At 42.7% G+C, this 27,343-nt stretch overlaps 1 protein-coding gene across 1 annotated transcript in view; it reads left to right on the forward strand.

Annotated features, from left to right (window-relative positions):
• The window catches only part of Rasgrp1 (RAS guanyl releasing protein 1), a 75,210-nt gene that overhangs the window by 22,681 nt on the left and 25,186 nt on the right, over positions 1 to 27,343 (forward strand). Inside the window, exons 3-6 of the mRNA XM_008825291.1 lie at positions 17,261 to 17,366; positions 22,961 to 23,023; positions 24,098 to 24,229; positions 26,090 to 26,243. Coding sequence (XP_008823513.1) covers positions 17,261 to 17,366; positions 22,961 to 23,023; positions 24,098 to 24,229; positions 26,090 to 26,243 — 455 coding nt within the window. The remainder of the gene's footprint in view (positions 1 to 17,260; positions 17,367 to 22,960; positions 23,024 to 24,097; positions 24,230 to 26,089; positions 26,244 to 27,343) is intronic.

The following is a 27,343-nucleotide window of genomic DNA, read 5'->3' on the forward strand; positions in this document are numbered from 1 at the left end:
AAGTAGTGGGGAATGGCTGGGGGTGCCGACAACACAGCAGACAGTAGCAGGGATATCAGAGTATAAGGGCTCTAGTGGGGGGAGGGAGGTTAGGGGAGGGTGCCATCTGGGAAGCGGGTGTATAGTTGAATAAGATGGTTTGAGATGTTCTGTGTGATATACACACATGAAAAAAATCAGCAAACTAAAAAAAATGTATTTGAGGACGAAGCATAAAAATTTACATCGTGTTAATTAGTAGAGGTGATAAACATTACCACTGAAATCTACCCAATGACCTTTATATCCATGCTCAGATGCCTAGAAGCTCAGAAAGTAACCAACTGTGACTAGTAATAATCAGATATTTAGAGATTAGAAATGCATGTGCAAACATCCAATGTCAATTGCATTGAAAAAGAATTTTTCTGTATGAAACTGTGTATTTTCATAATGAAATGGAGATCTTTTTTAAAGGTTGTTAAAATGTTTAGTTTTATGTCTTATAGGGTTTATACTGAGTACAATATTGTATAACTGTAATAATTCACCTATAAACCTGAAACTTTACAGCCAATTTTGAAAGAGATGCATCTTAGCTCAGGAAATTGTTATTGAATATGTCAATGCTGTTGTAATGAAATGTTTCTTCTAAGTTTGTGGTTAATAAATAAATAATTTTAAAAAATAAAATAAAAATAAATAAATAAATTTCAGGTACCTTGTTAGCACAGTAGCTAGCTCGTCTGTCTCACAGTTTAAAAGTTGCCAGAGAACAGAGCATGGTTCTGTTCTCACAGAACCTTTAATCCCAGTATTCGGAATGCAGAGGCAGGTTGATCTCTGTGAGTTCAAGCCTAGCCTGTTCTACATAGTGAGGAGGACCCTGTCTCACACACACACAAAAAAAAAAAAAACTGCCAGAGAAGAACTTCAAGTAGTTCAAATAGGATCAGGTGGTTACTGCTTGAACCAGTTCAGTCAGCTGAAGCACCTGAGTGGCGGAGTCACTCGGGGAGGAATTTCTCTCTCGAACCACAGGATTGAGTTAGGGGCAGGAATCTTTCTCAAAGGAAGGCTGATATGCTACCCCAACAAAACATCTGAGCATTATCCAAGTCTGACCGAGCACCAGAGTGCAGTATGCTATTAAGTTCAACTTCAGTCTCTGGGTTTTAGGATAAGAATGGAAAGATTTGAAAGCCAGGCATGGTGGCTCACACTAGTCATCCCAGCACTATGGAGGTAGGGGAAAAAGGATCAGGAGTTCAGAGTTATCCTCAGCTACATAGAAAATCCAAGGTCTGCACAAATGAGATTCTGTTTTTTAAAAGGGGAAAAGAAAGGCTAAGAGAGTACAGAGGTGACAAAGAAATGATGCAGAAATAAAACCTACAGTACATAGACGACAGCTGAAAAGGATGTAAGCGAGTGGGCTTTTATTTCTTCATCTTAATACCATTAGCATAAGAAAGCCTTGATATCATGAGATTGTTTAAGCATGCAAGAGCTAATATTTCTTAAGTATGAGTACATATAAAGGATAATCATATTTACTACTAAATTGGCAAAGTTTCAAATTTCCCATTTATAAAGGTGTAAACATCTAAACAAGAAGCCATTTCTGACCACAATGGAATATTAAATATTGGATGTCAAGCAATTGTTTTCATGTATTAGAGGACAGGACAGACCTGAGTTATGAATAAACTGGAAAGACAGGAGATGAACTACAAATCTGGAGCCCAGTGAAAGAGGACTTCTGGGATGGCAGGGATTTGTGGAATGATGTAGAGGAGAGAAAGGGTCTTCTTTGGTCGTGATCAAACGCCAAACTGTATGTGATGATCATTTGTGGCACTAAAGCGTTCTATGATGAGCTTCATAGTCAGGGGATACTGCAGCTCTGGCCAGAGAGTGGAGGCACACAAGTGAACAGCTGAATCAGGCTACTCTTCACTCACTCATACAAAGCCCAAGTTCAAGCCTTGACAAGTTCATTCTAAGGCTCCGCTAAGTTGAATGTCTGGACAATGGAACATAGTCACAATTCTCAGCATGACCACAATATCCAGCATGTAATAAATATAAATATATATATATATATAAGACATAAAAACAGCAGAGAGCCAGATGTGGTGGCTCACACGGCACTGGGGAGGCTGAGGCATGAAGATTGCCACGAGTTTGAGGCAATCTGGACTACACAGAAAATTCTGAGAGGGGGTGGGGAGGCCCTGTTTTTATCTAAAATTAACAAAAATGTGACTGATAGAATAATAAAAGGTCAACAGAAGTGAGCTCAGAGATGGCATAATGTTGGAATTTGTAGACAGACTTTTAAACAGCTCTTATGAATATGCTTTAGAATTCAAAGTAAGATGAACAGATGGGCAACCTCAACAGAGGTGGAAACAAAAGAAGGCAAATGGAGATTCTTGGACTGAGAAATAAAATTCATTTAAAAGAATTCACTAGATGGGCTTAATCCTTCATGGAATGCTGAGAAAGGAAAGGTGGAAGGCAGGCAGTTGTTTTTGAGAGAAAAGACTGGGAGGGGCACCTAAAACTTCAGGTGATAGAATCAGCACTTCTAGGGACACAGGAGGACTGGGAATAGCTAAGATATCTGTAAGAAGAATCAAGTTGAAAAAGTTAAACTACCTGTCTCAAGATTTATTCTAAAGTTACAGCTTAATTAAGAAAGAGCAAATAGGTCAGTGGGACAGAACAGCAAGTTCAGGAATAAATCCACACATGGTCCATTGATCTTCAACAAAGGTGCCAAAGCAAGTCAGTGGAGAAAGGAGTGTCCTTTCGGCAAAAGCTGATGGAAGGGCTAGAGAGATGGCTCAGCAGTTAAGAGCACTGGCTGCTCTTGCAGAGTACCTGGGTTTAGTTCCCAGCACCCACACAGCAGCTGACAACTGTCTGTAACTCCAGTTCCAGGGATGCAGTGCCCTCTTCTGGCCTCTTTGGGCACTGCACACACATGTGACACGCATGGGACACTTACATACATGCAGGTAAAACACTCATACATATAAAATAAAAATCAATCAAAAACTAGTAATGGAACAAATTTCTCTCAAACACATACATACATACATACATACACACACACACACACACACACACACACACACACACAAAGACCTGTAAATTACTCCACACAAAGAATAACTTGAGCTGAATGCAGTATATTTGATAATGCTAAGGCAAAAATGATAAGGCTTCTAGGAGAAAATAGAAGAGTATTCATGCAAGATTTCTGTAGATATTTTAGATAGGACCCTAAGTAATATAGTTAATAAATTGAAACTTGTAAAAAAACTTCTGCTCAATTGGTACCATTAAAGAAATGAATAGGCGAGCTATGAAATGGGAGAAGGTCCTTGGCTATATATATGAACTTTTGTTCATGCTAGTATACAATGGGACACTCTGTGGCCCAGATTAGTCACTTCTGAGGTCTTATTTTTTTGGTGCTAGGGATCAAACCCAGAACCATGCACATACACAGTAGGCAAGTGCTCTACCACTTGCTATGCTCCCCCACCCAGCCCCACCCTAGGCAGATGAGTTACTTTAGACCATGGCTCTCTGACTCATAGCAGACTGATTTCTGATGTGCTTCTTTTTTTTCAAACTAAAACTGGCCAAGTTCCATCAAGGTGTCTACAGTGTTAGTCAAAATCACTTCCTCAAACACTTGCCTTCTGGTTCTGAAGTTACAAGGGTCTTCTTGGGGCCATGTAGTAATATGTAGACCCACCTAAGAACAAGGAGTTAATTAAACAGTCCTGATGGTCCCAGCCGCACTTGACTGGCATCACATCCCCACTGCAGGAATTTCAAAATTACAAAGTCTGTGTTTTGACCCTGGATTTCTTGGCATGGTGGGTCTGAATCAAGACACTGGAATCTTTTGAATTTTGTGGGGGTTTATTGGTTCATTTTAAAATTATTCTAGAGGTCTTAGAAATCACTCAGGTTTAATAGAGCCATTTACTTCTGGATAAGCCTGGATATATTCATTTTAGGACTAAAATCATTGATTCCTCTCCTAAAACTCTCCAAGGGTTGAGTCTCAGCCACAGAATGTTATTATGTTGTCACTTGAAAAATAAAATCATTCACTTAAGTCCAAAATTGTACCTATTGTGACTGTTTGCTTTTCACTTTTTAACCTGTTTTCATATTAATCACTATGCATATTTTTCTAAAGCTTTTTGAAGCCTCCAATACCTTATCATAGATGGACCTTTCCTGTGCTTTGTACAGGTGACCAGGTGTTTTAGTGCTGAAAAGTAGAAGAGAAAAAAGGAAAAAAAAAGTGCCAAATAGGAAACTATTGCCCTGTTACTTATCTTGACATGTAACGTTACTTAGGTCATTTTGCATGGATTAGAGGTGCCAGGTGGTGCTGTCAAGGACTGAAAATAAATAGCCACATTACTTTGCCAAGTAAGTAAACCAGAGGTCTGTCAACTTTAAGTCCACCCTTGCTGACTTCTTATACCTTTGCAGGGTGGGAGGGGAGTCTAAGTTTCTTCCACTGGAAAGCAAAGGATGCAGCTCCCTCTGATGGATGTGGGGGGCCCTAGAGCTGTTGCTTCTCTGTAACCTTAAATATCCATCCATCATGAATCTTCAGCTTTGAAGGAGGCAGAGAAGGATATGGACAGGAAGGGACTGGTCAGAAGATGAAGCTGGTAAAGTGAGGGAGGAAGAATCACAACAGCAAGTAACTGAGCTTTCAAAATAACAAAATTAGCCAAGTTCAGCAAAAGCCACGCTTTGTTTTCCTGCTTGTGACAGCACATGCATACAGGATGCTCACAATTCTCTAGCCAGCTTCGGTGGCTGTCTTCTCAGGGTCTGTGCATTCAGAAATTGAAATGAGGGTCAAGGTTCTTAATAATGATCCATCTTAGGCTTTCCCTCCCTCTGAGTTGCCTTACCGTTGTGTGTGTGTGTGTGTGTGTGTGTGTGTGTGTGTGTGTTTCCTTGAAGACATTTGGTGTCTCCTGCACTCTGTTATTGCTGGTAGCTTTCTGGTGCTTAGCTTTCTGGGATGATGGGCTCTTTGTTATACCTGAAGCCTACAGTAGCTATGACAGCACTATTTGAACAAAAATCATTTGACTTGTGATGACAAAATCCAAGCATGGAACTCCAACTCTATTACTTGGTGGTGGTCCTATACGTAGGGTGTTATTTATCCAAAGGTGATATTCAAAATATTTGGTAACTGGGACAGTGAAAATTCTTATCAACCAGAACAAATGTCATTTGGGCAGCCTGAACATCAAGCTGTGCCTTTCTCGTCTTTAAGATGGATCTGGATGGATATGGTCCCTGCCTACCTGACAAGGCTGTTCTGGGCAAAGGGGATGATGCACATGAAAGTGCTTGTGGAGGGAAAAGTGGAATGAGACATAAGTCAGAACTGTGTGGTAGCGCTGCCAGTGCTCATGTGTGGGGTTGGTTCCCTGACCTTCAGTATGGCCTTAACTACTCCACTTCTCTCCAACTCACTGCCCATGAGCAAACCAAGAAGTTGTTGAGCAGTTAAGCAGGACAACAGACTTGAGAAATCTTGGAATCAACCCATTAGATCTCCCAGGACTCAGAGTGCCTTTATGTTCAAGCCTGCCCTCTTGCCTTTGTAGGCCTGAAAAGTGTCAAATTTTTTGCAACCGATAAGTTGGGAAATCTAAACAAAGTCAAAAACTTAGGAAGACTTTTTTGAGCTTTAGTGTAGAACCTTCTCATATAAGGATATTTTTTTCTGGTGACCTTAAAATTTAGGATCCTTATCAGGTGGCATGAGGCTGCTCTGCCTAGATCTGTGAATGCGATGATTGCAGATTGAAAGAACAGTTTCATCTTAATTCCTGCTTTGTTTTTATAGTTTCTGTTTCATCTTGTATTTTCTTCCTTAAAAATGGTTAGATTCCTCACCATCTAATTTCTTCCCTGTCTCCCCTCCCAGCTCTAGGTCCTGGGAATACACATCTTTAGCTACTTCCCCCTCCCAAGGACATTTAACTCCTTCCTATTAATTGCGTATTGCTGCCTCGTGTTTATCAGTCATTGCCAGTTGATATCTGTTCTGCATACTTGAAGTTCAGTGAATGAAGTGGTCCCAGTGTAGTGTATACAGCAGGTACCAAAGATCCTAGGGACTTGACAACAACATAGACATAAGTCTTGTCCTTACCCTTGAAGGAGTCCCATTTAAAAGGCAATACGGAATTATAATAAATATAAATTACTTAAAACTCTAGAATCAGAATAACAAACTATTAGGACAATAACATGCAGCCACTTTACAGCTGCGGGACCCTTCACAAGTCATTTGTACCACTCTTGTGTCTGTTGCTTCATGGAATCACGCAGTAGAGGCAACTGTTGGGAATCTCTGGGATGTGCATTAGCCACATCTGGCCATGGTAGCTGTTCCATCTATGGTTTCCATAATTGTTATAGTGTGATCATTTAGCATACAGGCCAGCCCAGAAGTTCTCAAGTGCTGGACCAAAGGATGCTCTTTTTGTCTCACGACTCAGACTGAGAGGCAGTCGAATGTGATAGAAAGGTCAGAGTTTAAGACAAAAGACGGGGAACTCTGGTCTACAAGCTGTTGTTCATCAGACATGATTTCATGCAGGTCACATCTCATTGCTTCCTATTTTCTCACCTATAAATAGTGAAAATAAGACCCACATTCCAGAGGCATTGAAAGACTCAGAGGAAATAGCATTCAAGGAGAAAGCTGCCCATTGTCAATGCAGGTTGTTAGTGTTTCAGCAGCTCAGTGAGGGCTTTATGAGCTTACATGACAGCTATCAGGCCAGACCACAAGTCAAGGAGACATCACAATGGATTGAACTCAGCCCGGGACCAGGATTACTCCTCACCCCAAACGTCAGCATTCTTTCCTTATCTAGATTGATCTGATTACCCCTCTGCTGGGGAGGATGAGGGTGTGTGCAACACTGTCAAGTTCTCATTCTGTAAATGAGCAAACTGAGGGTCAGAAATGAACAGTTCCTTTGTCTATCAGATGGCATTAACACCACCTAGTAATACATCATAGGGCTAATATGGAAAGGCTGTCTCAGCTCAGCATCTAGAATGCAGAATGAGCTCCCTATACGCCAACAAGAAAAAACACGTAAAATGGCAAAGAGAGGCTAAAGTTGCCTGTCCTCCAGCAATGCCAAGTATTTCTCCTGGTCTCTACCTGTGCAATTGGTAAAAGCATTGTGAAGCTCAGTTTTGTCTTTCAGCAATTTCCATAAGACAGTCACACAGTATCAATTCAGTACTTTCTTACTGGATTCTTGGCTTCTGAGTAGAGGCTGGTGTCTTCCTTTCTGCAGGAGATTCCCACCCACCCATGCAGTTCCCTCATTCAGAATGGCTCCCCACATCCTCATGCACCTTCTCCCCAGCACCTCTGAAACTTTTTAAGTCTTGGGGGGCTCAGGGCAAAACTTAGCACCAGAAGGAAGCTTGGAAGGCCACAAACTAGCTGCTGTGACATGAAACCATGTTTTAAGGCAACCCAAATACAATTTCATTGACAGTGTGACAGAACACAGGGGACAGCCACTCTCCAGACTGTGGTTACTTTTAAGTATTCTATGAAAATCAGAGTCCCACTCCAGAATAGCCAAAGAGGAGTAACGGAAGCAGGGAAAGAAAACGAATAATGTTCTAAATCTGGCCAGAAAAACAAGAACAATTTGCCATTGTCACAGTGTGCACAGTTTGCAAAGCATTTGTCAACTTTCAATGACATGTAATCCAATCCCAACTGTATCCAAAGAAGGGGGAGGAGACTTTCAGAATAGTTTCTGACCATGAAAGACTGTGCTCAGTGACTTTGGCCTTACATAATGTGGTAACAATGCTTTTCTTTTTGTACAGAACTATTTATTGCAGAGAATTATAAACACAAAATAATCCCCATAGTGAAAAGTGAATGTGTAGTAAGATTACATTTGGTGTCTTGCAAAAATTTTATGTTGGCATGCACTGATCGCTGCAATTCTGTCATGCACTAGAATGAGATTATCTGTTATCTAGACTTGTTGATCTGATAGAATCGAGTTACACATGCAGAAAAAAATTTCTAGAAGCTGAGATCATGGCTAACCGGTATTCACAGATGGGCCTTCATTATTTCACTGTGTGAGTATGTGGGAAGTTCCCCTTTGTAGCACTTGCATGGCCTGCCCTCCCAAAAGACTCAGAATGTAAAAGACAAGAATGAAGTGATGATAGTCATAAACTTCGGTAAGCAAGGTAAAGAGTGTCGCCCCAGACTTCTCTCCCAGTTTGTTTGTGGCTATTGTCTCTTTCTTCGGGTCTCTTGACCTTTGACCAGCCTCCCACCAGCGACTCACTGGCAGTTCCCTGGGTCCCTCTGGAAAGCTGGGACCTGGCTCTGTTGTTCCCTTTCCCTTTCCCTGGCCAGGTACATTCCCTGGGTCTATAATAGGAGTGGTCACCCCCATGTGCCAGGGTGGCTGTATCGAAGGCAGCTCCCTCAAATCAAATCACATCGCAGTCTAACTGCTCAGCCAGATCATTCTAGTGTTTCATGGGTGCTGGGAGCAGAAGCTGTCACTGCCTTCCAACAGTGGCGTTTAGAGTCTGAAGTCATTGCATTGCACCACAGTCAGCTCACTGGGTCTTCCTACCTGTTCACCCTGCCCTGGTCTTTAGTTCCTAGCCCCCATCTACTCACTTACAGAACTTCATCTAATTTGCAGGATTGCTAAGGACAGCTTCCCTCATGACTTCTCAAATCCCTGATTCCACAGGCGTGACAGGTCCAGACCAAGGCAGCAGTCCCCTAGGAAAGCTAGCTGTTTTGCTCAGCAGAGGCAATGCAGCTAAAAGCTCCTTCTCACTTTAGGGAATTCATGCACTTGGTTAGACATTTATAGATTGCAATCGTTCATCTAAAAAATCTAGGTCACTCTTTACATAGGGCTTCATGCTTCAGAAGGAAAATATGCCAGGGATGAACGTATCTGTTGGTGACTGGTCTGCTATGGAAATGGCTGTGCAGGGCACTGGGAGGGCAGCCACCATTTTTACCCAGTGGCCAACGACCTGCAGGCTCTCTGCACTCTAGATGACCCAGGAACATGGTGTCAGTGGCATCAGCTTCATGATGTCATGAACAAGTGGTGAGTTTAGGGCTAGGTATGGTGACACACACTTTTAATCCCAACTTTTAGGAGACAGAGGCAGGCATATCTCTCTGAATATAAGGTCACCCTGGTCTACATAGCGAATGCCAGGCCAGCCAGACCTACATAATGAGACTCTGCTCCCCATCACCCCCAAAAAAAGAATCTAATGGGTTTAAAGGTATATTTTCCAAGCATGTACTGCAGTTCCACTGAGAAAGGTGAGTCTGTGTGGGTGTAGAGCTTCTTAAAGACAAAAGGAGAACAAAAGGCAGTAGGGGGTTATACTTGTAGCTTGGATGGCCAAAGATCCAAGCTTTTCCTGGGACTTCCCTACCTACTTCCTAATTCTTGAGGAGAAGGAGGAAAGAGCCAAGGAAAGAGCTCAGGGATGGGGTCCGAAAACATTCCTGCCCTGATGTTCCACTCACCAGCCCCATGACCATAGCTGAGGCATATTGCCTCCATTTCTTATACCTTAAAATTGAGCCCTTGGTCATCTTTGGGAACAGGAAACCAGGTTGGGAGAATACAAGAGGACCCCAGCAGGTACCAGCCCCTTGACATCAGGTCCGATGTCAAAACATGAATGACGTGCCTCTCCTTAAAGCTGACTGTAAGCCCCTCTTCCCAGCTCCACATGCAATGGCTTCACATCAGTACCTTAAGATAGACCATAGTGGGAGTAGTCACACGACAGAAATAAGAAAACACTACAGACCAGAGAGCCCTCATCTCCAGGAGAGATGTTGGTTAAACTCATACAAGCACACTTTGGAGAGCAGCCATACTGAGTCACAGACTTGCCCGGCATCCCAACCATCAGCAGATCACTTGGTTTCTCCTCCCTGTTCTTCTCTCAAGTCTTCAAGGGCTGGGGATTTTAAAAACATCAAGATGGCATGGCTATATAGTTTAAGATGCTATGGGTGTAGAAGTTATATAAGCTGAAGGTGTGTCAACTGCATTTCTTTACATGCACACACCCTTGCTCTCTCATTTGCTGCTGTCAGCACTAAAAGCCCCTGAACTCAGCAAACAAAACCCGGTGAGTTTTGTGTATACTTTCTCAACAGAGTTTAGAGGCTATTGTTGTCTTTCTACTGAGTAGGTTCTATTTCTCTGAAACATTTGCCCCACTGTTACATGTTCAGAATTCTGAGTGTGCCAGTCAGTTCTGCCTGGATCCAGCCTGCCTTCATTTGGGGGATACTGACCTCCTTTGGCAGGCTTACCCTTGCCCCATGGCTTTCTGATCCTAGCTTCTCTGGCCATTGGATGCAATACACCTGTTACTTCCTTTTATGTCCCACAATATCGCCAGTTTTTTCATCCTCAGTACTCCAGTTTCTGACATTCTACTTTTGGTACCCTCAAAATCATTCATACATCAAGAGATTTCCATGGAAACCAAAACAAAGGGTACTAAAAGGGTGTGTGTTAGAGTTTCTCTCATGTTGGATGTGTGCTTTTGTGCTTTGTGTCTGCCTTGCAGTGTGGCATTTTCCTTTCATCCCTTAGATAAGTCTCTGGAAATCCACCCCTCCCTCTTGTCACCAAGGAGTGGAATGTGGAATACAGCCTTTGCAAGCTTCCTCACAGGATTCTCATCATCTGTCTAGAAGCTAGGAAGTTATTTAAGCCTAAGCTAAAGGAAGGAAGAAACACGTTGTGTGGATGATTTGGAGACAGAGCTGGAACTTGAAGTTCCAGATCACCTTAAGAGAGACCTCATGGGGTCCTTCCTGAGTCACCTCAGCTGAATGGGTCTCTAGGGGCTCTCTTCCTAACATTTGGTGCTAAAACTATTAGGTCCACTGACAGTGGCTCATTCTGTAGCTAGGTTTGGAGCACTTCAATGACAGCATTTCTTTAGCTGTTGGCACCTAGGATACTTCTTTTCAGAGTAGCCATTGGTTGATAATGAAAAAATAAATATTTTGTGCAGTGCTGGGGATTGAACCCCAGGCCTTGTACACACTAGGCAAGCACTCACTCTTCCACTGAGATATGCCTCCTGGAACCCCTTCAACTTTTTAAAATTGAAATAGAATGAAAAGTTAGTATATAGACTACTTTGGGAGTTGTGTCTCTTCATTGGTACAAGTAGATGCTAGACAACCACCCACTTACCCTTTAGAAGGAAACAGAGCATTAGAAAATAGATAGAACATGGTCTTCTCTACCCTGAGATTATGTGATTCCATAAAGTTTCCTGCCCAGGGACTAATGGTAGAAAGTGAATTGCTGGTCCATAGACAGATGATTCTCCACAACCCACACAGCTCTTTATTCACTCTGTCAAGCACGTGGTCCACAGGTTAGACGTGTTTAATTAGTATACCTTCCTAGAAGGGTACATCCATCATTCCCCAAGCCAAGCTGCAAAGTAGAAAAGATTGACATCTTGTGCACTACTGAGGTTTCAACCCTTTAAAGGATCAAGAGCAGCAGATGGTAGTAAAACATTATGCATATTTTATTATGCATTGCATATTTTGCTTATTAGAATTTTAGTATGATACCCTGCATTTTTAAAGCCTAAAGATGAAAGCAAAATGGAATTATTCATTGAAATATTTAAATCAGCTCACAGCAATTATATCAGAATATCAAAATAAAATCCAGCACTCTGAAAGGTAGATAGATCTGCCTTGACCAGCATCTTAAAGTGCATGTTCTGTGGGATAAGGGCAGGAAGGGAATGCTCCCTTGATGAGGTCATCTAGTCATCAAAGCTCATACAGGAACAAGATGGTGGTGGGGGTTAGGGGAAGAGACTGCACTGGGTTAATCTCATTGAAAAAGGAAAACCAGGGGGAAAGGCAAAGGAGGTATTATCTAGATGTAGAGAGAACCTTTCTCTCTGTTCTTTCCCTCACCCCATCTCTGCCTTCCTTTGCTGAGTGAGTCACCCCCTCCTGGCCTTACCATTTGCCAGCACTCACCCCCACTATAAGCATGTGGGATTCACAAGCCACTGTGTGGGAGCATCACTGAGACAGTAGAAGAGGTGTGAGGGAAGAGCGGGGTGTGAAGATGCTTGTGAATCTTAGGCAGGGCCCCCTGGCTTCTTAAATGTGATCTTCAATATCTGGTTGGAGCATCCAGGGCTTATAAGAGATGGCTACAAGACATCAGACTACAAAAGCCAGTCTTCCAAATATGCCACTCCAACCCAGCAATGTAGTAGCTGGCCTCCCTTGACTTTGGAGCCAGAGAGACTAAAAGTGTTCTTAAAGCTCACCCATGTTAGCTTTCATTAAAACTTGAGTGCCTTGGTCTGACAGGTGGCCATGCAACACACAATCAAGTGTACTGGGAAGCTCAGGGATTCTGGAATCATATAGATCCAGGACTGAGACACCCCCCCCCGCACCCCATTGTCTTTTTGACCTAGAACACATTACCCAATCTTGCTATTTTTTAATTTCCTCCCCTCTAAATTGTGAACAGTGCCAATAATGTTGGGTTGTTCTGAAAATTAGAAATGACATTAAAGTACTTAGTGCAGACCCCAGTCTGTAGAGGGCTTTGGTGAGCAAGAATCACTCACCCCCCAATCTCTTCTTGAATACCTCTGTGATAGGAATGCTTTCAGTATTAGACACACATATTGGATGGAATTTTCTGCCACATGTTATGCCAAATTCTGTTTCCAGTAACTTCTATGCATCTGCTCTGGTGCTAACTTTTATGGCTTCAAGAACAAATCAAAACTTTCTCCAAAAAGTAATGATCAAATATTTGAAGACAATTTCAGTCTCCCCCTTGTCTTCTCCATGGTAAGCCTTTAGAACCTTGAATCCTGCCATATGTGGCATGATTTGATCTCATTGAGAATGCTTGTGAACTCCCTTCCTTCCTATATATGAGGTCTTGCCAGCCATACAGAGATAAGGAAACCACTAAAGTCTTAGGACCAGTCCCTCCTGAATAAGCCTGGCCAGTGTGCACAGCTTGTGTGAGCATCTCCTAAGTTTTGGATCAAGGTTTAACCTGCCTTTCACCTTTCTATTACAGGATAGGAGCACTAATACCCCTATAAACCAAAACACAATGTAAAATGATACTGTCAGATGCTGCACTGAAAAGTCAACTCACTCCTTGTGGCCCTGCTCAGTTTTACTGCATTATTTGCCCTCAATTTTTTTCTCTGTATATCTAATGCTTTCTGTGGGACTTGAAGTTCCTGCCATTCGACTTAAAAAAAAAAAGTTGACTTTGACTAGTAGAATGAGGCAGAAGTGACAGCAAGCCTTCTAGGTTTAAGAGGACTTGCATATTGCCATTTGCCCTTCAGCACCCCCATGGTAATGAGAAGAACCTGCCCCCACTAGTATTCTGGTCCAAAGAACCCAGAAGCCCTGTGGAATCAGGCCCCCAACAAAGCCGCCTATATTAGCTGGCCCCCAGATAGAGCACAGACTCTGAGCCAAAGTCAATGGTAAATGTTTTGAAGTCACTGAGTTTTGGCATTGTTTCTTATGCAGCATTTTTGTGGCAAGAGACAATTATACAGAAATTCTGTAGGCCAGAAAATATACAGAAAGCCAATCTAATCCCACCTCACCAGAATAAATGTTTCAGAGAATTAATGGGAGGTTTATAAAACTATAATTAGACTAGATGGATATTTCATAGACGGTTTTCACCAAACTGTGACTTTAAGATTTAAAAAAACTGTAGCCAAGAAGAAAATACGTATGTGTACTCTATGGCATGAATATAATAATAGCTTATGACAAAAGTAAGCTCAAATGCCAAAGAAATACAAAAAGTCAAGGGGTTCCTGCTTGATATAGTTCACATCTATATTCAGCTCATGTTCAGTGAATACCCACCGTGTATCAGCATATATCTGGACCCTGGGAATAGGTTGTGGGAAAAGTGGACAAGGCTCAAATCCTGGGAAGTTTGTATTCTCTTGGAGATTAAGAAGTTAAACATTTAGCTGGGCATAGTGGCACATGCCTTTAGTCCCAGCACTCAGGAACAGAGGCAGACAGATCTCTTGTTCATTCAAGGCCAGCCTGGTCTACATAGCGAGTTCCAGGTCAGCTGGGGCTACAGGGAGACCCTGTCTAAAAAAATCCAAGAAGGAGGAGACGAGGACGGGGGGGTTAATCATTCAAAAGAAACCAGATAACCAGGTCATATGTGCTATGAAGAAATTCAGGCAAAGTAATAGCTATTTAGATAGCTTGAGGAGGACCTCTTAAAGGGTGAAAACTACATGCTATCAAAGGGAAGGAAGACCGAATTGAGGGGCATAGCAAATGCTAAGGCCATAAAGGAGGAACAGGTTTGGCATGTTTAAGTTGAAAACAGAGGTGTGGAGACTGGTGATACAGTTCAAAGTAAAGTGGGCCATATTCAAAGAGGCCAAGGGCATGTGAAGCTCTGTTGGCCACAGCAAGGAGTTTGTTTCATGCACAGGGCAGTGGAACTCATTGAAGTATACTAAAGATGTGACCTGATTGGCTAGCTTTAGCAGCTCATCCCTAGCTGTTGTGTGGAGAAGGGATTGTAGGTGGATAACAGTGGCAGGAGAGGAGCCAGATGATTGTATCATGGTGGCGGCTTTACTGGGGTGACAGCGAGGCTGTAGAGAAGTGGGACGGTTGCAGGTGGATTTTGGAAGCACAGTTAGACTTGCTGATGGATTTGAGGCTGAGGAAAGTAAGGAATAAAACGACTTCTAGATCTTTAGCTGGAGTAACTCAGAGGGTGGTTGGTGGTGCCATTTCTGGCAGTGAGGAAGAGTGACCAAGGAAGGAGAAGTCCAGAGTTCTGTCTGGATTAGACCCCTAAGTGGACTTGTCAAATAAGTACTAAGTTAGTGGTCAAGGCTGAAAATAGAAGTTGGGCAGCTATCAGCCTAGAGATGGTATTTTAGTCAAAGCTTCGGATTAATTAGTCTACGGGCATAAAAGCTCAATTTTTAATTTAAAAATTTAAGAAGTTTTAAATTTTAAAAATTGTTAGCAGACAGAAGTGGGAGGACTAAGCCACAGAGCAAGCTGACATTTAAAAGCTTAGCAGAGGAAGAAGAGACAGGAGCCTGGGAGAAAAAGGAGAGCGTGATTCAATGGAAGCCAAGAGAAGAAAGCTGTCCAAGGAAAGTCGTCAGCTTGAGTTGGGTTGAAGATGAGCTGAATCATAAAGTAAGATGAGGAAAGAGGAATGGTGGGAAGTATGGAGCTGATAAGTAACCTTGAAAATGAAAGATTTAGGCTGGCTATGGTGGTGTACATCTGTAAACCCAGCACTTGATAGGCTAAGGCAAGAGGATGTCAAGTTCAAGACCAACCTAGATTATGTATAGAAATCTGGTCTCAGAACCAACCATTCAACAAAAACAGACCAGTGGAGAGAGAACTCTAAATGGAATTGTTGAAAAGTGAATGAGGGGTGAGAAAGAGGTGACCATGCAATCTTGAGAGAAAGGGGAACAAACATGCAGAGGTCAAGGTTTGGGTTCATGTTTAAGTAGGAGATACAGGGGTGTGCGATCAGATGTCAGTGGGGGTAAACCAACAGGTAAAATATTAGTGTTGCAGGTAACAAGGTGGCAAAGCCCAGCAGTCCTTGGGGAGGAGATGGGAGCATAGAGGAGGCGTGGCCTTCTATGGAAAAGGGGGTGGGGCAGGCAGTGAGGGCAATAAAGCCAGTAAAGACTCATGTTTTCTAAGAGGACTGTGACTTTGGGTCAACGTTTGAGGAGTCAGAACTTCTGATACTATGTCCTTCTTTTACAACTGGCTAAACTTAAAAAACAGACTGAAAATGATCACCCTTTTACAAAGCATTTTAGAAAGCATTAGAGATGACAGATAATTCACATGTTCTTCTTCATTTAATATTTTCCCTTTTAATCATTCAAATTCCTACTAGGAATAAAATTCATTTCATTTCTATAAATGAAAATAGTTTAATGAAAGGACTACTTATGGAGATGAGAGCTGAACTAAGAGATGTTACACATCAGAGATGCCCAATGACCAGCAGTCCTTACCATCCTTAGGACCAATGAATCAGGAAATAACAAGAGATCCCAGTGAGAGTGTAGCCAGGAAGGAAGGACCAACTCTACCGCTGTGACTGTTCGGGCAGGAGTTGGGGAACTGGTGTCAAAGCAGAGAGGGATGACAGAGAAACCTCCTGACTTCTCTCCTCTCTTGTTGATTTTTCCAAAAGGAAAACTCAACTGGAAGCCAGCCGGCAAGTGATCCTGAGTAATGTGATTCACGGTGAAGGTCAGAGAGTAGACCTGGCAGGCACAACCAGCACAGCCCCTGACACTCCATACCATAAATATCCAAACCGTTTTGAAAACCGTTGCAAGGGGGAAATCTTTATACCCAGTGCGACTGTGCAGAATGCAGCTTATCATTTGGTCTCCTGTGGGATTTAGAAAATACAGCTGTTCATGTTCTTTGCCGCAAATCATCATGGACCCTTGTAGTCCGCCCACATTCTTCAAATGTAATGTTTGCCCCTGTTCTGTCTTCTGTTTTTTCTCCCCGGAGGCATAGTAGCCTTAGAACTACAGCAGCTTTCACCTCGGGTCCCTCACCTGTACGGGTCCCTCACTTGTACAAGCCCCTTCCAGAGCCAGGAGACAGCTCCAGGAATGCATCTGTGCGACCATGTGCCTTTGTGAAAATTTTGAAAGCTGTTTTAAATATCGTGTATTAACCCTGTAACTCTTTACACTCTCTATACCCTAGACAAGTTCCTCCCTTGAGGAACTTGACCAGTATTAGATGAACTTTTTTTCCCACAGATCCTGGACCAGCCACTGCTCTCAGCAGGGACTGGACAGTCTGAATACAGACTTTATCCCTCTTATGAGGCAGTGTGATTAATAAGCATCAGAATGGACACTTGGGGATAGTAGAGGGTATCAGAATAACAAAACCCAGGAAGAGGGGTGTGATGCCCTGGTCAGCTGAAAGAGAGCTGTGTTTAATACCGTGGCGCTCCCTGGAGTAGCAAAAGGTGTTCGGGTCTCCACAGTTTCTCTCTGAGGGGGATTCACATGCTGCTCTTTGTATTTTTAGATGCAGATGGAAACCTGTGTCGAAGTAACCAGCTGTTGCAAGTCATGCTGACCATGCACCGAATCATCATCTCCTCTGCAGAGCTGCTTCGAAAACTAATGAAACTATATCCTTGAGCATTCAGAACGTAGCTTGTGGTTTCAAGTATGCTTTTATTTTGACTGATTTGGAATAAACCTGAGTAGTAAATGGATTTACCTTTCTTTTTAAGGCTATTATCCACACCCCCCCATACGTGTGTGTGTCTGTGTGTCTGTCTGTCACTGTGTGGTAATATTTATTTAAGTAGGGTAATATTATTTATGTTCAGTGCTCTGAGTGGTCAGGTGGTCAAAGAAATCAACATATAAACGTAAGCAATATCAGTATCTTTTACTAGTAAAAAAGTACTTTTTTGTTTTTTTAAATTTTTATTTATTATTTTTATTTTATGTGTATGCGTGTATTCCCTGCATGTAGCTAAGTGCACCCATGTCATGCAATGCCCGAAGAGGACAGAAGAGGCTGTTAGATCCCCTGGAACTGGAGTTACAGACAGTTGTTAGCTGTCATGTGGGTGCTGGGATTCGAACCCAAATCTTCTGCAAGAATAGCCAGTGCTCTTAACCATTGAGCCATCTCTCCAGCCCAAAAGTACTTTTCTTATACAATAGTCAAAAATCATATCCAACCTACACTGTCCAATGTATGAATGGAACCTGAATGATGCATTTCTTGCTGGATTTCCTCCCAGTTCTTCAGCCCTTCCCCAGGCTCTGAAGAAAAGTTTTCTGGAACATCTATTCGCACCTTCTTGTTCTAGGCTGGCACACTGGCTGTGGGCCAGGCAGGTCCTGCTGGATGTAGGCCACCTGTGGGTATGACTTGGGCAAGGGAAAGAAGGTGTCAGCTTTCTCATTCAGTATGCTGGTGACACTGTGAGCTGTGGCCCCCAAGAGAAGAGTGTTGTGGGAAAGGTGAGAGAGGCCATTTAGCACCTAAGGCCCAGGTCTCTGGGGCTGGGTCATGGCATGTGACTGCTCAGATCCTTTACCAGACAAAAATAAAATACTACAGCTTGGAGGAGGAGGAAAGGAGGAAGAGGAGGAGAAAGAGAAGAAGGAAGAACAAGAGGAGGAGGAGGAGGAGCAAGGGGCGGAGGAGGAGGAGGAGGAGGAGGAGGGAGATGAAAAAGATGAAGACAAGGAGCGGGAAGAGGAAGAAGAAGAGAAGAAGGAAGAAAAGGAGGAGGAGGAGGAAAAAGGAAGAAGAGGAAGAAGAACAGGAAGAGGAGGAGGAGGACAGAAGGACTTGACCTCCTTCTCTAAACCTCTCCAGGAAGCTTCATCTCCCACCTCAGAGGCCAACTTCCCAGGGGCAAGACAAGGGTGGCACACTGGGAGACAGCAACCTAAGGAGAGGTGCAGGTGATAAGTGGGTGCCTCCTCTGCAGAGAACTTCAAACCAATCCAATCTGTGTTTTACTGACTCTATGCCCTGGTGCTGTGAACAATGCCAGTGATTAAATACTCCTCCCTAAAAGTATGTGCCAGCCTCAGTGTACATGGGTCAGCCACCTTTTAGGTGCTGCTCCCACAGCACCCCCTGCCCTGCCTGCCCTCCCACAGACACACACTCCTCCTCCTCTCCCCTGTGCTCTCAAGTTCTGCCTTTCGGTGGCACCCGCTCCCCAGCCATGACACATTCAAATGTCCCTTATCTAAAAATAAACTCTTAACCCTGTTTCCCCTTTCTTCCATTGTTAACAAGAAATTTGATGCAAAAACATCTTAAAAGAGTCTGCTCACAATCTCCAATCTCTCTCCTCCCACTCACTCCTTAACACAAGTGAGGCTCTGACCTCAGTAACTCAGACTTTCCTCTGCTGTCACTGTGGCCTCCCAGTTGCCAGGCCCAGTGGTCTGTTCTCCATCCTTCACACTGACCTGGGCATCATGTTAGCCCAGGCCTCAGAAGCTTTCCCCCCCGCCAAGACTCCTGAACTGCATCCTCCTGTCCATCCCAGAACCTCATGTGACCTCACAGAGAGCACTTACATATGGGGATACCATGGCTTTCTTCTCTGTGGGTGGCTTCATGCCAAGGTGCCCACCACTGCTGTATGTGCTGATGAGCTTGTTTGGAAGGTCTGGGCTAGTTTGTACTGTTAACACTGTAGCATATTCAAATGTGTTTGTTACCTTGTCCCTCCCTCTTTCTTAACCCATTTCCCTTTGAGTCTGTCTGGTCCTTCTATTTTCAGTTTGTTTCAGCTGCAGGCAGCAGCATCATGCCTCAACACAAACAAGAGTAGCCTTGCCCCCGCCCCCGCCTCCCTCCTCCCATTAACCCTGGCTTTCTGTTCCAGGATGACTCTTAACCTGGTCTCTTCTCCCCACTCCTGTGCCACCACGGTAGTCCAAGTCCCCTGGTCTCCCACACGCCTCTGCCCTTTTCTGCTCACCTCGTGGTGAGCACCTTCTTCTGATCCACATCTGGGGTTCTTTCCTAAAAGCACATCCTCAGAGACTTTATCAGCTAAGGGTTAATGTCTGATTCCTCCGTGTACCAAGAAAAGATCTTCCCTTGTGTGACTGAGCCACCTTCCTGCTGCAGCCCACTAGGCTCTTGGAAACTGTTTCTCCTAGACCTTCAACCTGAGCCCTCCAGACTGATGGGGGACCCTCTTAGGACTGCTGGGCCTGGAAGTCTTTTCTCTCTTCCTGTCTTTTTTTTTCTTCAAGATACTGTTATGGATGTCTCCCAAATTCCCCAGCCCACCCCTCCCACTCCCAGCAATGTGTCTAGTGTCTGACAGTCTTCTTCACTGGGAATCTGTTTAGTTCTTTGCTTTTCTGTCACTTAAGTCAAATTGTACATCTCTCTGTAGCCTGGATATAGATAATCTGCTTGAAAAGCCTCCATCTATGACTACATGAAGTGAGAAGTGTTTTTATTCCATTAGCTAATAAATGCATCTGTTGGAACTTGAGTCTGTACACTTTGCCGTGTGGTGCTGACATACTCTGGTCTTAGTAGGTAGATGTTTTAAGCACACTGCACAATGTTGTCTCTAGCTGGATTTGATAGCTGCATAAAAGCTGCAGGGTATTACAGAATCAGTTCAATAGTGGGTGACTTTAAAAAATTAGGTTTTAAAAGTGCAGTGTTTAACTTCCTTTGTGTGTCATGTCCTGCACCAGATCACCCCTGCAGGGCAGGGACCAAGGCTTATTGATCTTTGCTTCCGATAGCTGAGTGCACATCTCATGGTAGGGTAGGAAAAATGCTAGATTATTTCTGGCACAAAACATGGGATGCTTTTTCTGTATATACCAGAACGTTTAGGTCATATTTCTAGGTTTTGCTTAAGCTAAGGAATAACCTAAGGGACGGGTAGAGTTCTGAGACGGGAGGATGAAGGAAGACGCTCTGTACTAGAGCGCCAGGTTAAACACTGCAGGCAAAATGATTTTTTCTTAAAACCTTGATTTCTTAGCTTTTGACCTGGAAGTAACAGAATTTTTAGTTCAGTTGGCTCAAATGGTTCCCTGCTTTTCATGGCTGAGAGAGATTTAAAATTTTGCTTCAAATAGTGTTTGTCCTGGCACTTCCTACCCACCTTTCTGGCTGGGAAGAAAAGCCCTAGTGTTTCCAGCAAGCACTGGGTGTTTGCTTGATCTCCTGAACTGAGGAAGAGGGAGCCCAGCCTCCTGCCCCACTTAGGCAGGCTGCCTGTGAGCAGCAGTGCTGAGGGCTGAGAGTGGGGAACGTCACAGTCTGAAGGCCACTCAGGAGCCCCTTCCTAGGCTCAGCACTGCTGACAGTTTGGAATTGCATAGACCACAGCCCTATGTGCTGACTGTGGATATCTGTGAGACAGGGAGACAGGCTACAGGGTAAACCCCACATGTTTGATTTAACATTTCCACTGCTGTTTGAAAAGAGAAGTGTGCTTTTTGTGTGCCTTCCCTTTTACTAAGGAAAAATAAACATTTCAATAAGTAGAAAAAAGTGATAAAATTATAAGACCCTAAAAAGAAGCTTTTTTTTTTCCCAGAATGTGCCTTGTGCTCTTTGTGTTAAAACCAAAATACAAACAAACAAAAAAAAACTCAAACAAAGCAAAACAAAACAAGCTGTGTTTTTTCTTCCTTAGCAAAGAAATGTGCAGTGCCTCAAACCTTCCACCTCCTTCATTTGCTGCTGGTCCTGGGATTGTTTGGATTTTGATTACATTGTTGATGTGTGAGGTTTTGTGGGGAAGAGGGTTTTGACTGTGTGATTGTCTGTGTGTGTACTCTAATTTTAAGAACATATTTTATAGGAAGTAAATATATTTGTAGCTAATTTTTCAAATTATACATTTATTTAAAATTATAAATTTTACTATTTTGTTTTCAAGTTTAGCTTGTAAATCTTTTTTAAAGATTTTCTTTCATTTATGTGTATGTGTGTACCACATGTATTCAGATGCCCACAGAGGCCAGAAGGTGTTAGATCTGGAGCTGGAGTTACAGGCAGTTATTAGTTACCTAATGTGGCTGCTGGTACTGAACTCTGGTCCTCTGGAAGAGCAGCAGATGCTCTTAACTGCTGAGCCCTCTCTCCAGCCCTGTTTTACAAATCTTAAACTTTGTATAAGTCTAGCATGTTTCTGCAAGCCATATTAGGGGACATGGAGAATGGTTACTTTGACTAATAAAAAGTAAATACAGTGATTTTTAAACTACAATTTTATATTGTTGTAATTTTATCACTCTAATATATTAATGTTATGAGCAGTAAAGTTAACATCAGTCATCTCAGCTGTTCCACAGCTGAGCATAAAATAGTAAGATCTCAACTTAAAACCACAGGTCTACAACACTTAATCAAATATTCTACACTAAGATTCAAACGTGTGGCACCTAGATGCCCAAAAAGGAATACAAGATTGAAAATACACAGAGGTCTTCCTAATAAAACACCAGAACTGCAATTTTCATTATTTTTCTTTTCTATATTTAACTCTAAGTTTTCCAAGGATGAAAATACACATACCCAGTGAGGGGAGATCAGTCCCCACACCAGTCAATGTTATCTCTACTGGGTTGTTGCTGGACCTCTCTCACCAGCTCAGCTGCAATCCACTGAACCCTATACTACAGTTGTTGTTACTACATCCTGGTAGTTAGGAGAGAAAGAAGCCACCACCAGAAGGCAGATGCTAGGACCTACCACATTCACCACTGGACTAGACTTTTCATTTCTTTGGCTCTTAAAATCAATGAATATTATTTCTATATATCTTGAAAGACATGCAAACTTAAGGATATTCTTCTGTTCTTTTCAAAAATATTTAGAATGCTAAAGATTGTCAAGGCGCTCTTCAGTTATATGTTGGATTGCTCGATGGTTTTGTCTGCCTGGCCATGACATTGCACAAGGTCAGTTTACTGATGTCCACTAGATGTCTGTATAATAAAACTGTCACATTATTGTTCCTAATTGTCAATATATTTTAATTCCTCTATTATACAAACCAGATTGTTACTACATAAATCAATTACTAGAAACATTTTAAGTTCTTTTGAACTTACTCATTAGTTAAGACCTTTTAGTCTTTCTACACAGGCAAGGGGTAATCTTACTTCAACAGTTGATTTAGCAAATACTTACAAAGATGGAAGTTGTTTAGTTTCCATACTATCGCTGCATTTCCCTTAACCATAGTTCTACATATAAAGATGCTTTGGAGAAGAATTCTCCTGGGCTCTGCCTGAAGATCTGCTATTTTGTCAGGTAATATCGGCCTTACCTGGAGACTGTGTGGAATGGGGCAAATCGAGAGACTGCTGTCTAAACCAGCTCTTTTGGTCTTCTGTGCCTTTCCCTCCTGGCCTTCCATTGACCACTCTGGACAGACCAAAAAATGACAAGCCTTAATACTGGAAATTCCTCGGTCAAACACAGTGAATTTCCTCTAGTGTACCTGTGCTTAAGATTTTTGCATTTTTTATTTTAATTTTTACAGCATTTTGCATCAAATGAGATAAGGGAAGGCTACGAAGACAGTGAAGGACCTCTGCTATCTTGTTTATTTTTGGTACTGATTATCACTGAGCAACATTTTGAAAATTCAGAAAACAATATAATATCACATAAAACATCTGCTTATTTGGTATATGGTCTTTATTTTTTCCAACATGGATTTTTTGTGGGTTTTATTAATTTTTTTAGTTAGCATACAATTGATGGGTTTCATTATGGCATATATATATGTATATGTGTATATATATGCCATTATACTTTGTTCCTTTTCATCCCTTCTCCCTTGTTTTTTAAATATCCTTCCATTCAATCTATTTCAGTATATTGAAATTTCAATATATTTTAATATATATATATGGTTTTATACTCTATAGCTTTCACTTACTTCCCAATGTAAAAATCTTCTCTAGCCCTTGTAGACTTTTTGTAAACATTATTTTTCATGGCCATCTTATATTCTAACATGCAATAAAGCATACTGTGCAGATACACTGCCCTATTCTTGCAAATTTTGTTTGTCCACAGTTCTGTCTTTTGCAAAGGACTACAGTATGTGTCTAAATCCCATCCTAGTTCTTTGATCCTGATATGCAGTGTCCTATCAAAGCATTTTGTGCGTGGAGACACTGAAGCCTTGCTGCATGGTTCCCCTCTCCCCAACTTCATTATGTATCTCCCTCCCCACCCTCCAGTTCTTTCATTACAGGACAAAACAGCCTCAGTTTTCTGAGTCCTCTTTGTAGCCTCAAATTCCTTTGGGAATTGACCCACATGCGAGGCCTTGGGTTCGGTGTTAGACTGTGGTTTCTAACTCCCTCCTTATAGGTACTGGATAACGGAATTCTGGATCATGTTTAAAATGGATGCCAGCTTGACAAGCACCATGGAGGAATTTCAGGAGTTCGTGAAAGCCAGTGGTGAGGAGTCTCACTGCCGCCTCATCGATACAACCCAAATGTGAGTGTCAAGGTTTGGATGAATCCTTCGAACCATCTCCCATAACCCAGGCTGTATCACTGGGATGCTCACTCACTACCTGCTGCTCTCCCCTCACATCCCAGAAGCTCAGACAGGCAGGTTCGGATTACCCTTCGCCTGGTGAGAACATATTTGGATGTCTGTAAGAGACTCTTAGTCTTCCAGATTTGAAAGGGAAGTCAAGAATAATTCAGATTACTGTTTGGGTTTGTTGTTCATGCAGTTGGCCTACTCTATCGCATGCTGTGGTTTTTACATGTACTTTGCAATAATATAAATCCCCAAGATACAGAGTTCTAGAACTGAAGCATATTCTAAAGATCAGCTCATCCAAAGTCCTGGTTTTGTGACTGGGGTCTGTGACTGGTCTGGGGTTGCACAGGTAGTTAAACTACCATCTATTTAACACGGCCTACTTAGACATGAACTAGTGGCAGAGTTGTAGCAGCACCCCAAGGCGCTGCTTATAATATCCAGGCACATAGAGGTGATTTCAAAAAAACCACATTCTGTGGCTGGAGAGATGCCTCAGTGGTTAAGAGCACTGGCTCCCTCTTGCAGAGGACTGGAGTTCAATTCCCAGTGCCTACATAGTGGCTAACAACTGTCTGTAACTCCAGTTCCAGAGGATCTGACACCATCTTCTGACCTCTGTGGGTATTGCACAACATGGGTACACTTACATACATGCAGGCAATACACTCATACACATAAAATAAAAGTAATAAATAAAATGTTTTTAAAAAACCACATTCTACAGACCTAGATGAATCTATTCAGTGGTTTGGGCTTTTTTTTTTTTTCTTTGTTTCTTTGTTTTCTGTGCTTAGAATTATACAATTTGATAGATAAATGAATTTTTTTCAAAGTAGCAGCTTTTTCATTTTAAAGATGAGGAGCCTAGAACCCAGGTCAGCTTTCAAACCTAGGGCTTCTGTCACAGGATTTCCTAGTTTTGCATTCCACTATCAGTGTTTTTCACAGTATGCTCTTTCAGAGTTGTTAGTCTGAAGATATTATATGACTGAATATATTAATTTTCCTTTGAGTCTATAAAATACAGGTGAACAGGTTTACAGAATTTGTAGCTTTCCCCCAACCCTTTTAATGCCAGAACAGTTCTCTCTCGAGAATCAAGGCTCTTAGGAATACCTCTTTAGAAACCCAGGTTTGCAATCTGCTGCCTTTCAAGACTGGCCACTTCCTCCTACTCCTTAATGTGAATCTGAAACACACTGAGAGACAAAGGGGTTGGAGGAGGGATTGTGAGGAAATTTAAGAATTGGGTCAATCCAATTCTAGGATTATATGATCATTTTAGTGGCCAGGGTTGGGACATTTGAGGAAAATGACTAATTTCTATCCAGAGTGACCACATGTTCCTACCCATGATTCCTTCAAGCATGGTGTCTTTTCCCTATGGTCCTCTGAGCTCTTCTGGTATGAAAATTGCCCCACTTTTTGAGACGTATAAATTGGACAGCCCCATCACCCTTACAGGAATGGAGAAACACAAAGAGGCCTGGACAGAGCAGACTTACTTCAGCTGGAGGAAGGAACCAGGACCAGAGAGGCAGGGAAACAGGAACCAGTGCCTGAAACTGCCCTTCCCAGTGCTCTTTACCTGTTCCTCCTGCTATATTCAGAAACTAGCTACTTGGAATTGCTATCGTAGGAAAAACTGACTGGAGGAAACTCTATTAGTGCATTGTTTTAGCCAATGAAAGCTGGCCAGTTGTGCTCTAGATATTCTTGTGGGGAACTCTAGTATACTTACTCATAAAAAGTAATTGCAATTTATTCTTTTTGTCTTCTCCTTTTCACATTTATCCACAAAAGCAATTCCCGCGACTGGTCCAGGAAACTTACCCAGAGGATAAAGTCAAATACCAGCAAGAAGCGGAAAGTCTCCCTGCTGTTTGACCATTTGGAACCAGAGGAGCTGTCTGAGCACCTCACCTACCTTGAATTCAAGTCCTTTCGAAGGATAGCTGTATGTACCCAGGAGAAGAGGAAACTTATTCTGGGAAGTGCCTAAGCCTGAGCAGAGAAATTCAGCAGCCTGTCTACCTCCCGACCCTGTGTGCCCCTCTCCCTTCCACAGTGCTGGGCAAGGTCCCCAGCAGGCATCATGTGCTCTGGAAAACCAGCGCCATTAGAATTCCTTTGGCTGCTGATGCTGTACTTCTCCACACCTTCTGTGCCCATCTGCCACTCCACCACTCAGCATATCGAGTTATGGCACTAGGGGTACACATGACACCCTGCACACAGCTTATATGAGGGCATACACACCTTCACCCCCAATAAGCATTAGCCTTCCAGAAAGGTGTTTATAAAAATTTTTAAGTGGGCATATGTTCCCAAAGAGTCTGAATTCTAGGGTAGGCTTTGAATGGCTCTGGGAAATCATAAAATAAACAGATGTGACCAGTCTATTTCAAAACACACCTAAATCCCTGAAATGGTGCTGACGTGGCCATGTAGGACTACTTCTAGAGGTAAAATGGGCTGACCTAATTTGTTCTATTGGTGAAGCCAAGCAAAGCAAAGGTGGAGAGAAGTAAAGAGAGGGATTCACCTTACCACAGCCAGAGGGAGAGCATATGGTGCATCCTCTCCTCACTTCAGTCCTCACAACTCTATGTGACGCCAGAGAACACTGTCCCACACAAGAGAACTTGTCACCTTGTCAGATGCAACATGTTCTCACTAGCCTGTGTGCTTTCCTGAGATATGAATGACACTTATTCCATACACATAGGTACAGTCTTCAGCTTTGATCTGTAACTAATGAGTACCAAGTTGCCCGCCTTAGAATGGCCTGTGTTTCCCAAGTGGGGGACTGAAGGTCCAGAGGGCTGATTTGAGTAAGGTCTGCATAGCTCATTAGAATTGGAGCTGGGTACAAACTCATGATTCCCAGGCACTCAGCACTGCTGAATTGAGCCTGGCTGAGTGTGGAAGGAGAGCAGCAAACTATAGTGTTAACATCTTGCCCAGCATCACATGGCCCTTTGGCCACGCAACCAGGAACCTAGGAGTTTCCACTTGAAACTGTCGCTAAACACTCACCTGTGCTCAGTTCCCTCA

Source organism: Nannospalax galili, unplaced genomic scaffold, assembly GCF_000622305.1.
Source record: "Nannospalax galili isolate Female #2095 unplaced genomic scaffold, S.galili_v1.0 scaffold629, whole genome shotgun sequence".
Lineage (NCBI taxonomy): Eukaryota > Metazoa > Chordata > Mammalia > Rodentia > Spalacidae > Nannospalax > Nannospalax galili.